At 36.5% G+C, this 16864-nt stretch overlaps 1 protein-coding gene across 1 annotated transcript in view; it reads right to left on the bottom strand.

Annotated features, from left to right (window-relative positions):
* LOC123241775 (sulfotransferase 1C1-like) overlaps positions 1–16864 on the bottom strand; it is a 43323-nt gene that overhangs the window by 17673 nt on the left and 8786 nt on the right. The window contains exons 3-4 of the mRNA XM_044669319.1: positions 15952–16080; positions 8798–8895 (exon numbers count right to left, since the gene is read on the bottom strand). Coding sequence (XP_044525254.1) covers positions 8798–8895; positions 15952–16080 — 227 coding nt within the window. The remainder of the gene's footprint in view (positions 1–8797; positions 8896–15951; positions 16081–16864) is intronic.

Below are 16864 nucleotides of genomic sequence, written 5' to 3'. Positions count from 1 at the left end.
CACCCATACTTCATTTATCTGTTTTGCTTTAAATCTCTGCTTCCATTTTCCCACTTCCTTGTCATTATAAGAAAGGGATAGATTCAAATGATCAGTAATTATTAGTGGCATAATTAACTCAGGTCCTTCTAAGTCTGTTAGTTTGGCTGCTGCATCTGCTCGATCATTTCCTCTGGTGACAGGGTCAGTGCCACCTGTGTGTGCAGAGCACTGAACAACAGCTATGGCTTCAGGGAACTAGATGGTAGAAAGAAGTTCAGTGATAAGGTTTGCATCGGCAATACATTTTCCAGCTGGTGTTAAGAATCCCCTTTGAAGCCATAACATGCCGACAGCATGACATATGCCAAATGTGTAATGAGAGTCTGTGTAAATTGTGACCCTTTTGTTCTGTGCAATGATACAAGCCTGTATTAAGGCTGTGAGTTCTGCACCTTGTGCACTTACATGTGAGGGTAAAGAAGCTGACTATAGAGTATCCAATTCTGTAACTACTGCAGCTCCTGTATAGTGCACACGATCTCTCATAAAAGAAGAACCATCTGTAAATAATATTAAATCAGGATTATGCAAAGGGTTATCCAGTAAATCACTACAAGGTTTATCAACAGTGGACACCAAAGATGTACAATTATGTAAAGGTTCTCCAGAAATTGGCAAATCAGGGAGCAAGGTTGCAGGATTAAGAGTTCCACAGTGTTTTAATGTGATATGTTCATTATTCAATAGGGTTATCTCGTATCTCGTAATCCTTTGATCAGTAAATGCCTGAGTTCTATGTCTTAATAACAATTCTTCTAACTCGTGCGGGCACATTATGGTCAGAGGGCATCCTACTACCAGATGAGCAGATTTAGACACTAATAAAGCTGTGGCAGCTACTCCTCTGAGGCATGGTGGTGCTCCTGAAGCTACCAGGTCCATCTGGGCTGAATAATAGGCTACTGGGTGTTGATCAGGTCCCAACAATTGAGTTAGAACACCTGAAGCTACTCCTTTCCTTTCATGGACATATAAAGTAAATGGTTTGTCATAATTTGGGATGCCGAGAGCAGGGGCAGACAGGATAGCATGTTTTAAATTTGAAAGGGTTGTTCTGTGTTCCTTTTCCAAATTAAGTGGTTCAGGGACTGTGTTTTTTGTGAGTGCTACAAGGGACTTCGTGATTTCCCCATAGCAAGGGATCCACTGCCGACAAAATCCCGTCACTCCAAGTATTGCCCTCAATTGTTTTTTTAGTGGTGGGATCACTTAAGTTTTGGATACTTTCAATATGTTGTGGAGAAATTAAATGGGACCCAGCAGTTAAAATAAAGCCTAAATATTGCACTTTTGGGAGATACCACTGAACCTTTTCTTTTGAGATTTTGTGGCCTCTTTTATGTAATTCTAAAAGAAGATGTTTATTATTTCTTGACATGTTGTGGCATCTGGTGAGGCCAAGAGTAAATCATCTACATATTTAATTAACTTACTGTTTTTAAATGTTATATTATCTGTGTCTTGGCTCAAAATCTGTGCAAAAAGGGTCGGGCTTTCGATATACCCTTGGGGCAAACGTGCCCATGTCCATTGGGAATCTTCCCAGGTGAAAGCAAAGATATGTCTGGAATCCTCATGTATAGGTATGGAAAAGAAGGCTGAGCACAAGTCTATTACTGTAAAGTATGTAGCTGTGCTAGGAATAGAAGAAATGATAGTATTTATATTGGAAACTACAGGGTGTCTCTTTATAACATGATTGTTCACTGCCCTCAAATCCTGGACAAATCAATAGAGATGCTTGCCATCAGGCCCCAATTTTGGCTTTTTAACAGGCAGGATTGGCGTATTGTGTTCAGATTTATAGGGAATTATGATGCCTTGGTCAATTAGTGAATTTATCACTGGGGCAATGCCCTCTATTGCCTCCTTCGAGAGAGGATACTGAGGAATGGAAGGAGGTGGGTTAGATTTTGTTTTAATTTGGACAGGGATAGCTGATTTAAGTAGGCCAACATCAGAAGGTGATGTGGCCCAGAGAGACTCAGGTATATCTGTTGGGATTTCAAAAGTTGGAGACCCCTTTATCTCATGACTATCTGAAAGAAACATAGAGAGCAAAGTTAAGGATTCCTCAGGCAATTCCAGTGACATAGAGCCATCTGGAGAGCAATTTATTGTGGCTCTAAGCTTGCATAAAAGATCTCTCCTCAGCAAGTTTATAAGGGATCCAGGCATCAATAGGAAGAAATGCTCCAATTTAGGGGCCCTATGGCTACTGTTCTAGGGGAGAGCTTTGGAACCATTTGGGGTTTTCCTGATACCCCTATTACACTTATTGATCCTATGGAATTGCAATATGGGTCTGGTGTACTCTTCAATACAGATCTGGAAGCTCCAGTGGCTACAAGACAGTCATAATAGGTGTTACCAATCTTTAATGTTACATAGGGCTCATCAGTATGGAGGGGCAGTGGATGGGGACAATGGGTAGTAAGGCATCAGGGTCTAGAAAATCAAAGGTTGTATTCTTTGATCCCTGTGCCTCAACCCCCCCTCCCCTGTACACCTTTATAATCTTTGGGTAGGCCCTTGGGCTCCTTCTTGAGGGAAAGTAGCACCCTGGATGGTTTGGGGCCAAGCTCCACTCAAGATATACTACTCTGGAGTCATTTGGAATGAGTTAGCAATTGCCTGATCCATATACCTAGATCTGTTACTAGTCCTAAAGTCACGATTCCTGAAATCATCATTTCCATAATTGTTATTATTTCTATAATTTCTATAATCATTATTTCTATAATTGTAATTATTTCTCAAGTTGCAATTTCTGAAGTTATTATTTCTAGATGCTTGATTCCAAGTCCTATATTTCATCATTATATGACCCCTTTTTCCACAGAAATGACATATAAGGGGCTGAAAGTTAGATTCTTGGAGAGGGGCAATTGCCATTGGTTGAGTAGCAAACTCTTTTAGTTGTTTTTCAACTCTACCACTTACAGAGTCATTTAAAGGGTCTAGTCTCTTTTGAAACATATCCATATTCTTTTTAAATATGTCCAATAAACTACTACTCTCTTCCTATTTCTCTTTATGGTTGTTAAAGACATAAACAGCAGTTCTCCTTAACTCATCAAGGTCCATTTTGGGGCATGTAGGGTAATTTGTTTTAAAATGATCTAGGATCTCTCTACGAGAGTTATGGACAAATTATTCCTTCATTGAGCCTTACATCCTTTTCAACAGAAAGATTAAGTTCCATGTATCTATTTCTCATTTCAATGAGTCTGTCCATGAATTGGGAGGGTGTCTCATCATCAGATTGTGTAATATATTTAAATTTGGTCCAGGCCTGAGGTCTCTCAGTGCATGCTCGCATTGCTCTTAGAAGGGCACCCCTAGCAAGACGTAAGTCTGAATGGTCTTTGAGGTCATTATACTGCCAGTTAGGATCTTCAGATGGCCAGTGTACTGCATTGTGTCCTTGGAGTTTGTTAGCATGGGAGATAATTTTAGTCCTCTCCCATTCTGTTAGGAAAGCCTGGAGCAATTTTTCTACATCTTTATAAGAGGGGTCGTAGTCATAGAAAATATCATCAAATTTTTTCATTACTGTTAAGGGCTCCTCTGTGAAAGATGGACAGTTTTCTTTGAAATCCTTTATATCCTGGCTTGTGAAAGGCTTGTGTTGTTTCAATGTGACCACATCCCCATTGAGTCCTATTGTGGACACTTCCCTTAAGGGAAAAAAGGCCTGCACAGGAATCATTTCCTGACTGTGGGTAGGCCATGTTAGTCAGGAGTTGCAAAGCATGAGCAAATTGGTTCAGAGTGAGAGAGAGAGGAGTTTCTGCACCTGAGGTATAGTGGAGGGGCCTGATATTCCTATGTTAGGGGAAATAGGTTTGCAAAAATCAGGCCTGTTTTGGGGAGAATCCTCTTCTGTCGTTTGAGCTTGTAAGTGATACACTATCTGGTTCAATTGAACTTGTATATCGGCTCGCATTCTCCTTTGTTATGACCATACAACCCAGAGAAAAAGAAAACTACAAACCACATAGAAACAGGGAAGTAATCTAGAACTCTATAAGTTCCTAATTGGGCAAAAACCAGAAGGGTTTCTTGTAGAGTAGCCTTTATACTGCTGAGCATTGTGATCAAAAGGGTAGATTAAAGGGAAGTGGAAAACAAAATAAGTTTTTAATGTATATATTGATTTGTTTATTTATTTATTTGGGGGTAGGGACAAGCTAAAGGGTATTGTATATTATTATTTCTTTAAATTAAATATGGTTTTGTTTGAAAAATTAATTATAATTTATTCATTTATATTAAATATTATAATTTGTTTATAGTATATAGTTTATAATTATATATATAATTTTAAAATTATTTTTATTTAATATTATTAATTTAAAAAATTAATGCCTTTATTTATTTACATACTTATTTGATGCTGCTGGCCTTTTGTGGCAGAAGGAAAAACCCACTATAGCTCAGCAGGAAGAAGGGGGAAGAAAACAGAAAAAAGGGAAAAAAAATTTTTTTTGCTCTCTATTGATCTCTCGTGGCTAAGTGGTCACACTACAGCAGAGAAGGGTAAGGGTGGCAAGCAAGGGGCATGACTTTATTTGCCAGAAACCAAAATGAAGGATATGGCTACAAAACAAGGAAGATTTGCTCTAAAGCCTTCACAGTCAGAAACTGGGAGTTGAACCTTTTTTAAACCCAAGTCAGGTGGGGAAGCTAGAAAGCAGGCTGAGGTGGATGAAAANAAAAATTAATGCCTTTATTTATTTATGTAGTTATTTGGTGTTGCTGCTCTTTTGTGGCATAAAGAAAAAAAAACACCCACTATAGCTCAGCAGGAAGAAGGGGGAAGAAAACAGAAAAAAGGGAAAAAAAATTTTTTTTGCTCTCTATTGATCTCTCGTGGCTAAGTGGTCACACTACAGCAGAGAAGGGTAAGGGTGGCAAGCAAGGGGCATGACTTTATTTGCCAGAAACCAAAATGAAGGATATGGCTACAAAACAAGGAAGATTTGCTCTAAAGCCTTCACAGTCAGAAACTGGGAGTTGAACCTTTTTTAAACCCAAGTCAGGTGGGGAAGCTAGAAAGCAGGCTGAGGTGGATGAAAAAAGGTCAGGACCTCCCCAGACCAAGGCAAAAATCCCAGCAGAGGTTAGGGGTTTTTGCAAGTTTAAAAGGCTCTTTCTCACGCAGGGGCTAGGGAGTAGGGGCTGGGGGTGCTTTAAAGCTTACCAGTCACAGAAGTAGTAGACAGGCCAACTTGATGGTCTCAAAAGGGTTGCGTAGTGGCAGGAAACCGCAATAGTAGATAAAGCAGCTTAAGTCTGGTGCTGGCTGTGGTTTGGGGCTGAAAGCAGCCTGAGACTTTAAAATAAAAACAACCCCATCTGGCCTGGCAGGCGAGGGAACAGGAAAAGCATGTAGAAAAGCACATGGAAGGCGCTAGGAGGCGGTAGTGGGCTGAGGGCCCAGCTCAAGGGTAGAGAGGGTGGGAAGGCATGTGAAGGACTCCTGGGAGGGAAAATGCCCAGATCTGGGAAAAAGTGGGAGGCAGCAGCTCAGCAAAGGTTTAAAAAATGGCAGAAAGCTCCGCCAGTGGGAGAGGTGGGGGAGGGTGCAGATGAGAACTATTTTCACAGGGAATCCGAGGGTTCCTTCGTGGTTACCAATTGTAAGTTTTAAAATCAATATTCAATGCCTCCAAAGTATGATATTTATAAGGATTTTATTAAAAGTGCAGGGAAAGAGTCTGAACTCACCTTTTACCATGCCACCTCCTCTCCAAAAAGCCCTGTCACTACGCCCACAACAACCATATCAAAACCACCCGCTAAACCCACAACCAATAGGAAAAGGCTTAAGGAATTATGGGTATGGTGAAAGGGAGTTTGGGTAATGTGGTTTAAAGGGGTACAAGGTCTTTTCAACTTTACAAGTCTGAGCCCAGATTTGAATACAGACCTTCCTGCCTCTAGGTTTGCTTCTTAATCCAGTGAGCCACTAGTTATCCCCAAACTCTCTTCTGATTTCGAATCCAATATATTTTTAGTTACACCACACTTCCTTTTTAAAATAGATGGGAAACAATTGATAAATGGTCAAAGATATGGATCAACAATTCTTAAGGAAATAAACCTAAACTATCCATAGTTCTGTAAACAAATGTTGCAAGTCATTAATAGTAGAAAAAAGCAAATTGAAGGAACTCTGAGGCTCCCCTGCACATTCAACAGATCAATTAAGTTATTAAAAAAGAAAACGAAAATTTTTGCAGAGGTATGTGATAATTTTCCTAACCTTTTCTCTCTGTATCTCCCCTCTTTACCAAGCCTACTCTTAGTTTCCCTTTTCACTCATTTTAAATTCATGAAGACACAACAGAACCATTTCCAAGACTTTCATTTCTTCTATATCCCCTGATGGTGCTTGGGTTAAGGGGGGACATATTCATCATCTTCCCATATGAGAATGTATTCAGTTTATTCTTGTTTAGTTATGATTGTTCACATTTATTTTTTACTTATTTATATTTCTCTTAACTCTTCTGTTTGAGCTTCAAAGTTTTTATTCATTTCTGGTCTCATGAAGAATGCACAGAATTCCTTTATTTTAATAAAAATTTCCCCCTTAATATGATTATGCACAGTTTTGTTGGATCAATATTCTTGGTTCTAAGCCTACATTCTTTGCCTTCTGTATAACTATATTCAAAGCTCCTTAATTCTTAATATGATGGTCACATTTGCACTTTTTTATAGAGTTTATTGCTAAATTCTATGTGATCCTGACTGGGTCTTTGGTACTTGAAAACCCTTGATATGGCCTTGGCATATAATACATTCATATTTATCTCCCTACTCCATTTTTCTTCTTTCTTTTCCCTCTCATATCAAGAAGTCATAATAATTTCTTAATCTGGACTCTCCCCCTCACTTTTTTGTTCCTTTTTCTAGCCCGCATTCTAACTTTGAATTTATGTTTAGGAACATTCTCTGCACATTTATTTTGGGACTATCTGAACCAATTTTGCCATTGTTTTCTCAGTGATTTGATTTGATTCTTTTCTAGGGACACAGGAACTGCTCAGATTGGGGACTTGCAAGCTTTCAGCACTCCCAAAGTCATCTGATTTGGGGTAAGTTCTGCTTGTTGCCCCCCTGATCTGAGGATTGCAAGTTCCTAACTGAGGTTTGATTTTGAGAAATAGGAGAGTTTTGCTGGATTCAGCCCTGATTAGCTATCTAGAGAGCTTCAGAGCTGCTTCAGTGAAAGCACTGTAGGATTGCTTTTGGTCTGGGATTCTTACGTTTGTTGTCCATTGGCAGGCTTTAGTTTAAGTTAGAAGCTAGAACTGAGCCCCTGCCCTGTGCAGTTGTTTGGAACCATACAGCAGGTTGCTTATTCTGAACTTACTTATTACTGGTTATATGTCCCAGGGACTGTTGCTTTTCTACCTGGACTGCTGCCTCGTGGTACTGGTCTCTTGCTATATCAACTCTGGATCTGTGACCACTAAATAGCAAAGGCATAAGTTGGCATCTTCTGCATTCTGCACAAGACCAATTTTCTCAATGCTGGAACTAGGACCACTTTTTGCACTGGTGCACAGGCTCTTTCTGAGCTAGTATGCTTCATGATCATAAAGTCCTGGACAGACTTTTCTAGTGCTAAGAAGATCTCTTATTTATTTCTCTGTCCTGACATGGACTGGAAGAACAGTGGACCCTGATTCTTTTTTTTTTTCCCATTTAAGATTTAGTCTGATGCATTTTTTAGGTATGTTTTGTGGAGTTTGGGGTAGGTCAGGGTAGGGCAGCATGAGATTATTGTATTTCTTCCTGTATTCCACCATCTTGTTCAGTGTGCATGTGCATTGACCCAGCATACCACTACACAACCTGCTACCCAATGTACTAAAAAATGAGGAAAAGTATCAATACTCATATAAATATTTATAGCAGCTCTTTTTGTAGTGAGTAAAAGTTGGAAACTAAGGGCATCCTATCAATTGGGGAATGACTGAAAAAGGAATGCATACGAAATACTATTATACTATTGTTCCATATTAAATGATGCAATGGAGTTTTCAAAAGAAGCTTGGCTATCTTCTCTCAGCTGATTCAGAATAAAGTGAGCAGAAGTAAGGAGGAAAGCCAATGGTATAACAACATATAAACATGAATAAACAAGGAATACTTAAGAAAGTGCTTAACTGATGTAAATAATCTACCATGTTTCCAGAGGATTTATGATAAGGAATACTATCTGACTCTTAACAGATACATGATGGAGTGAATATACTAAATAAGTCATTTTTCAATCTACCAATTGTGGATTTGTTTTACATAACTACATGCTTGTTGTAAGATATTTGTTTTACTTTTTCCCATGGATGATGGAAGTCAGATGAAGGGAAAAGAAATGCCTATTAATTAAAAAAATTTAAAACTAAAGCATGAAAATCATCATGTCTAAATTTTTAAGTAGCTATTATATGTGTTCACAACAGTCTGTTCCACAAGAGTCAAGAGATATGGACTGACCCAGTGATATAGGGATTTCCAAGTGAGTGGATTCTGTTTACCCAGTCAGGCTTTAATTAGAGAATTCCCCTGTCAGTGTCTAGAAAGTTGAAAATTGAATGTAGCTCTTTGTATTGTGAAGACACATCTGTCTAACATTGAAATCTGTCACATTTTTTTTGAAAAAGAATTGCTTGTTGTCCTCTAGAGCAAAAGGTTATGCAAAGTAAGGAAGACTTGAACTACTGGCCAATCTTACTTTTGTATTTTGTTTCCAGAAGGATGGTGGCAACATCTGGGCAGGGAGATGTGTCTTCATTATTCTTGGAGAAGGAATTTTCATAACTGCGTCAACTCCTGGAAAATAATGTAATGTCACTCAAAATGATATTATTTTTATTATTATATTAGAATATAATATGTCATATTATATAATAATAATAATATTATATCATATCATATCATATCACTATATTTTATTTACTTCAGGAATATAGTTTTTGTATTTCTGTCTCATGGTAATCTGAAATTGTATATTCCAAAGAAAGTTTAGTGAATATACAGAAATGTTTTTATGGCTGTCCCTGTCCTCCATTCAGAAAAGAAAATAATAGTTAACATTTATATAGGGCATTAAATTTTCAATTCAGTTTACATATAATAACTCATTTGATCTGAAAATGATTTACCAACAATGCCAGCATCTTCTTTATTGATGCATATGATATAGTGATAGCAGATGATTCTTTGCTCCTTAGTATACGCACAGTGTCATAGGGTGCCAAATAATTTGGGGAGCCATGGAAACATTTGAGCTCTTTGTTACAAGTTATTTGACAATTGCACGATTATTTTTAAAATTTTTTAATTCAAAAGATATTTTATTTTCTCAATTACATGGGATAATAATTATTAACTTAAGTTTTCCAGAATCATAAGATCAAAACTCTCTTCCCTCTCCATCCCCTCCTGTTGGACATGGTAAGCAATTTGATCTGGGCCACACATATATTATCAAGCAAAATACAACTCTATATTGGTCACTGATGTAAGAACACACTCATACAAAACTAAAACCCCAAATAAAACCATGATGATGTGAAAGATAGTATATACTTTGATTCACAGCCGACTTCAACAGTTCTTTCTCTGGAGGTGGATAGCATTCCTGGTCATTAGTCCTTCAGAATTGTCCCAGATCTTAATTGCCTGACTATTGATTGTGCTCATTCAATCCCAGCTTGGGTCATAGAGAGAGGACAATAGAAGAGAAGAGGCTGCTACCCTTAGAAGTAGGATACTTTAGTAGCTCTAGAGCTATGACCTATGAGATGGATGCATTGTTTCAGACCTTGTCTTTCTGTGATTTAAATAAGGACCATTAACTACTGTGAGTTCATTAATGATATTAGTTACTTAAGTTTAGATTTAATTTTAATTGCTAATAAATACAAATCTTCTTGTATTACTACATCCAAGTACTGCGTCTGAGAGAAGTTAGTCATTCAGTGACAGTGGTAAGCAGCTGATTCAGGTCTTTGGAAGAGTTCATGTATGCTTGCCTCCTAATAATGAAAACTTCAAAAATGAATTGAAATGACACATGATTGATAGCTTGTACATGTAGTATGTTACATGATAAGGATTTATTAATTATTCTCAACATTTTATCAATTTTCTAAACTTTTATCTTCTTTATGAAAATGTTTATATATACACATGTATGGAATAAACACACATATGTATGTATATGCATATATACACATAGCTATACCTTCATATATCCATATATGTACATGTGTGTATAGGTCTATCTTTCCTGTTGTTGTTCTACTCACTCTTCAAGGCCAAACTCCAGTCTTAACTTTTTTTTTTAGTTAAATTTTTTTTTTTCTATTCAAGTATTTTTCCATGGTTCCATGGTTCCATGATTCATGTTCTTTCTCTCCCTTTCCCCCCTCACCCCTCAGAGCCAAAAAGCAATTCCACTGGGATATATATGTATTATCACTTAGTACCTATTTCTATATTAATCATTTTTGTAAAAATCCTAAAAAAACTAAGATCTTACATCCAATATCCATATAAACAAGTAAAAAGTAAAATGTTTTCCTTCTGCATTTCTATTCCCACAGTTCTCTCTCTCAATGTAGATAGCATTCCTTCTCATAAATCCGTTGAGATTATCCTGGATCATTGCATTATTATCAATAGCGAAGTCTATTACATATGATCATCCCATCATGTTTCAGTCTCTGTGTACAATGTTGTCCTGGTTCTGCTCATTTCACTCCTCATCAGTTCATGGAAGTCTTTCAAGCTCTTATGGAAATCAAACAGTTTATCGTTCCTTATAGCACAATAGTTTTCAATCATCATCATATACCATAATTTGTTCAGCCATTCCTCATTCGAGGGAAACCTCCTCTCTTTACAATTCTTTTTGCCATCACAAAGAACACAGCTATGAATATTTTTGTACAAATATTTTTTATTATTATCTCTTTGGAATACAAACCTAGGAGTGGTATTGCTGGATTGAAGGGCATTCTTTAAAAGCCTTTTGGGCATAATTCCAATTTGCCTTCCAGAATGGTTGGATCAATTCACAACTAACACCAGTGTATTAGTATCCCAATTTTGCCACATCCTTTCCAACATTTATTATTTTCTTTTACTGCCATTAAAGTCAATCTCCTAGGTGTGAGGTGGTCCCACAGAGTTGTTTTGATTTGCCTTTCTCTAATCAGGAGGGATTTAGAATCTTTTTTCATGTGATTATTGATAATTTTGATTTCTTCTTCTACAAACTGCCTATTCATATCTTTTGACCATTTGTCAAAAGGGGAATGGCTTGATTTCTTGTACATTTGACTTAATTCCTTATATATTTGAGATATTAGACCTTTGTTAGAGAGTTTTGTTATTAAAATTTTTTTACTAGTTTGTTGCTTCCCTTCTAATTATGCATTGGCTTTGTTTGTACAAAACCTTTTTAATTTAATATAATCAAAATTATTCATTTTATATTTTGTAATGTTCTCTATCTCTTGCTTGGTCTTAAATTCCTTTCTTACCCACAGATCTGATAAGTATACTATTCTATGTTCACCTAATTTATTTATGATTTCACTCCTTATATTTAGGCTATCTGCCCACTTTGAATTTATCTTGATATAGGGTACAAGATGTTGATCTAAACCCAATTTTCCCATGCTGTTTTACAATTTTCCTAGCAGTTTTTGTCAAATAGTGAGTTTTTGTTCCAAAAGCTAGGATCTTTGGGTTTATCAAACACTAGCTTGCTGAGGTCATATGCCCCTCATCTATTGTGTAGATCCACCCTTCTATCTCTTAGCTAGTACCAGACTGTTTTGATGATCACTGCTTCATGGTACAGTTTAAGATCTGATACTGGTAGATCCCCATCCTTCACATGTTTTTCATTAGTTCCCTTGATATTCTTGATCTTTTGTTCTTCCAGATGAACTTTATGATTTTTTCTAATTTTATAAAAAAGGTTTTTTGTACTTTGATATGTATGGCACTGAACAAGTAAATTAATTTGGATAGGATTGTCATTTTTATTATATTAGCTCATCCTACCCATGAGCAATTCATGCTTTTCCAATTGTTTAGATCTAATTTTATTTGTGTGGTAAGTATTTTGTAGTTGTGTTCATATACTTCCTGTGTTTGTCTTGGCAGAGAGATTCCTAAGTATTTTATATTGTCTAGGGTGATTTTAAATGGAATTTCTCTTTCTAACTCTTGCTACTGAGATGTATTGGAAATATATAGAAATGCCAATGATTTATATGGGTTTATTTTGTATACTGCAACTTTGCTAAAATTATTAATGATTTCTACTAGCTTTTAAATTGATTTTCTAGGATTCTCTAAGTATACCAACATATCATTTGCAAAGAGTGATTGTTAATTTCCTCCTTGCCTACTTTAATCCTTTCAATTTCTTTTTCTTCTCTAATTGCTACTGCTAGCATTTCTAATACAATGTTAAATAACAGAGGTGATAAAGGGCATCCTTGCTTCACTCCTGATCTTACTGGGAAAACCTCTAACTTATCCCTGTTGAAGATGATACTTGCTGATGGTTTTAGATAAATACTGCTCATTATTTTGAGGAAAGGCTCTTCTATTCCTATACTTTCTAGTGCTTTTTAATAGGAATAGAGTTTTTAATAGGTATATTTTGTTAAAGCCTGTTTCTGCATCTATTGAGATGGTCATGTGATTTCTGTAGTTTGGTTATTGATATATTCAATTATGTGGATGGTTTTCCTAATATTAAACCATTCTTGCACTCCTGATATAAATCCCACCTGATCATAGTGAATAATCCTTGTGATGACTTGCTGTAGTCTATTTGCTAATATTATATTTAAGATTTTTGCATCTACGCTCATTATGGAGTCTAGTTTTCTTTCTCTCTTTTGGATTTTCCTGGCTTGGGAATCAGCACCATATGTATGTCATAAAAAGAATTTGGAAAGATTCCTTCTTTATTTATTTTGTCAAATAGTTTGTGTAGTATTGGGATTAGTCATTCTTTGAATGTTTCATAGAATTCACTTGTGAATCCATCTGGCTCTGGGGATTTTTTCCTTAGGGAGTTTCTTGATGGCTTGTTCAATTTCTTTATCTGAGATGGGTTTATGTAAGTTTTCTATTTCCTCTCTTGTTATTCTAGGCAATTTATATTTTTGTAAATATTCACCCATTTCACCTAGATTGTCATGTTTATTGCCATATGATTGGGCAAAGTAATTCTTAATGATTGTCTTAATTTCCTCTTCATTAGAGGTGATATGACCCTTTTCATTTTTGATACTGTTAATTTGATTCTCCTCTTTCTTTTTTAAATTAGATTTACCAGTGCCGTATCTTTCTTATTTGTTTTTTTCAAAGTACCAGCTCCTAGTCTTATTTATTAGTTCAATAGTTCTTTTACATTCAATTTTATTAATTTCTCCTTTAATTTTTAGGATTGCCAATTTAGTTTTTATTTGGGGATTTTTAATTTGTTCTTTTTCTAATTTTTTAAGTGCAAGCCCAATTACTTGATCTTCTCCCTCTCTATTTTGTTCATATAGTCATTCAGAGATATAAAATTTCCTCTGAGTACTGCTTTGGCTGTATCCCTTCAGTCTCATTTCTTCAGTGGTGCCTTCCTTGTCAGTTTTCAGTGATTTCTCCATCCTCCAGATTTTATTGCTTTTTTAATGAAAACATAATAGACCTCTCATAACAAATTTTTGAAGGAACCTGAACAAACATCTCATAGAATATGCAGGCATGGCTGATTTGTGACCTCAATTGCTAGAAGAAATTTCCAAATCAATTATGTTAGCACTATGGATGCGTCCTCTCTCCCAGAATAAATTTTAAGTCTTTGAAGATAGTCTTAGGATTCTTTGAATGGTTGATGCAAAACATAGCATCAACACAAATTAGGGTCTTAATACATGATTTTTTTTGTGATGATATGTATGTGCTTATTTTTCAGATATTTGACTAAGCTGAACACTGAGATCTTTGGTCTTTATGCAAGATCTCTGCCTAAGAACTATAGGAATATAGTTAGATATAGAGTGAATTTCAAGGATTATATATAAGAGGAAAAGAAGGGAATTTTGATGCAAACCCTGGGAGAGGATTCTTGGAAGGAGAGAGGAATTGTGGGGGTTTGAACTGACAATAACTGCCTGGACTTCCTTCTTTGATTTCAACTGAGCTGGAAGGAGGTTTGACTCTCTGCCTTCATTTCCACTAAGGAGGAAGGAGGTTTTGCTCTGATAATATTCTCCCTAGGTAGCCATAATTTTGTGGAGAGATTATTTGACTCATTGTATGAGGATCTGCTTTGGAGAAAATGATTTCCCTAAGTACAGAGATCATCTGCCAGAATTCCTACTGGGCTAAAGTAATCCAAAAATTGTCATCTGGGACTTTGGGTTATTTAGTATAGCCAAACCCAGGCTTGCCTTTTCCCTCTTGTTTGTTAATCTAAAGTAAATAGATTAGTTTAGAGGTAGATAGGTTTGGGTTTTTTTTAAGGTAATATCAGGGAGTTGTAGGCAGGGCCCAGAGAAGAGACAGAAAGATCTCCTTTTGCAGGAGACATTTAGGTGGAGCTTAATTTTCAGTGTTAGGGTCTTACCTACCAGTTTTCCTTACTCTCATTATAAAATAAATCTTGTTTTATTATAATCCAAGGGATTTGTGCTTTACTGGCCCTAGGAAGGTTCCTAGGTGGGTTATATCACTTCACATCCCTCTAGGACAGTTCCCTAATTCAGAACATTTCTGCTTGTTACAGAAGAGGAGAATGCTGTAGGGGCTGAGAGTCTTGTTTGGCCCTCAAGAACATGTTTTGATTGAGAGAACCCATAGGTTATGTGGTTATAACCTTATCATGTAGCATGCTACATGTACAAGCTATAGGCCATGTACAATGCACATGTGACTTCAATTTATTTATGGTTTTCCTTATTAGGATGCAAGCAAAAATGAACTATTCCACAGATCCGAATCTGTTCAATTCTCATGAGGTGTTAAGATTAAAATTTTCTGGAGACTGTAAATTAATTTATAATTATTTATAAAATAGCAAAAGTGGGTTGGAGAGAGAAAAGGAACATAATCACATGGCTGGTCGCCTAGCTAATCTGAGCTTGCCACTCATCTTGTTTTTCCATTAGTTAGCAAACAGACCATGTGCTGCCCTGCCAGGAAAGCCCAAAGGACTGTGCTGCTTCCCAGCAAAGAGAAGGCAAATTTCTTTGATCCATAACTTATACCCCAAGAGGTGTCACTTTTTCTGGGTCTCCCAGATTGGACAGATCTGACCTAGTCTGGGGCAGAGACCAGTCTTCCAGATGCCAGGAGACATGAGGCACAAGAGGCAAGCATCTTCCTTTTATAGATAAGCCTCAGGCTTTGTTCCCAACCCAATTAAAGGTCTTTTAAAAAGGAAAGAGGGGGGTACAGATTAATGTTAAATTCGCACAGAAGGAAAATACAATGAATTTTGTGACAGAAGTCTTTGGTTTTAAAGCTAGAGCTAGTTAATTTAAACTCTCTCAGCTTCATTATACCTATTTTTGAGATGGAGAGAATAACTGTTTTGCATATCTGGCATAGTGAATGGAGAGGCAGCCTCAGGGTCAGGAAGACCATTGCTTCAAGTCCTAGCTATGACATAATAGCCAGATGACATACTGAAATTCTCAAGCTTTAGGTATATAAAATTTACAGAGAAAATACTGACCTCTATTGATAGAGAGTGTTAGAAAAATCCATCCCCTGTGATTTGAAGAAGAGTTTTCCTTAAGGAGAGAACAGGTTCAGGATTAACTCTAAGGCAGTCCAATTTTAGTTAAGCATTCTTACCAGAATTGATGATAGAAGGTGACTTCCACTCAACAATGGGGAACTTCATATAGATGTTATCTTGGTGGCACTTCTCTAAATCTCCATCATTTTGGATCAAGTCCAAAATATAAAGTAGCCAGATTGAACCTGAAAGAACTTGTGGTCATTTCTTTAGTTTACCTGTTTAAAACATAAGCTAGCCTCATGTGGTCTATTCATTATTTAAGAAACATAACCTGAACATTTACTAATGTACAAAGCTTCATGAAGCATGCATGATCTACTTAGATTCATTCAACTCATTCAATAAACATTTTTAAACAGCTTGAATTGCCCATATGATCTAAAATAGGATTTCCCAATGAATACAGTGCAGGTTTTTTTTTTTTTTGAGTACTGGCTATCCTACCCAAATTTATGAAGTTATTACCAGTCTCATAGTTCGCCTGTTCCTCAGTGACTTGAAGATGGGTGTAACCCAGAATGAAAACACTTGGGTTTTCCTGTTATTTCTTACATTTGTCCCATACTATCTGTCCATCTGTCTGTCTGTCTCCTTGTTCTAGTTATCTTCACAGTAGCAGATTATGGGGGTGTAATAACATGACAGTTCTTTTTACAAAGGTGAGGGATTAAGGTAAAAATATATAATCACAAGCCTTGTGCTAAAGAGGAAAGATTTTGGAGAAAAAAAGATGCTTCCAAACTATTTTGTAATGTTTTGTTTCCCAAGACCTTAGAGAGCTGCCTGGGGAAGTGACTTAAGTTACTTGCACAGGGTCACAAAACATTATAAAATGTAGATGATAATAGTCCTTGTGAGGATCCAATGAGACAGTAATTATAAATGAAGAAGGAAAGAGACTGAACCTATGATTTCATTGATATAGAGATCTCACAGAGAAGGAAATTCCCTCTATCAAAGCAAGTC

Source organism: Gracilinanus agilis, chromosome 3 (genome assembly GCF_016433145.1).
Source record: "Gracilinanus agilis isolate LMUSP501 chromosome 3, AgileGrace, whole genome shotgun sequence".
NCBI classification, from domain to species: Eukaryota; Metazoa; Chordata; class Mammalia; order Didelphimorphia; family Didelphidae; genus Gracilinanus; species Gracilinanus agilis.
Note: the sequence above shows the minus strand (reverse complement) of the source record. Positions and strands in the feature narration are given on the sequence as shown.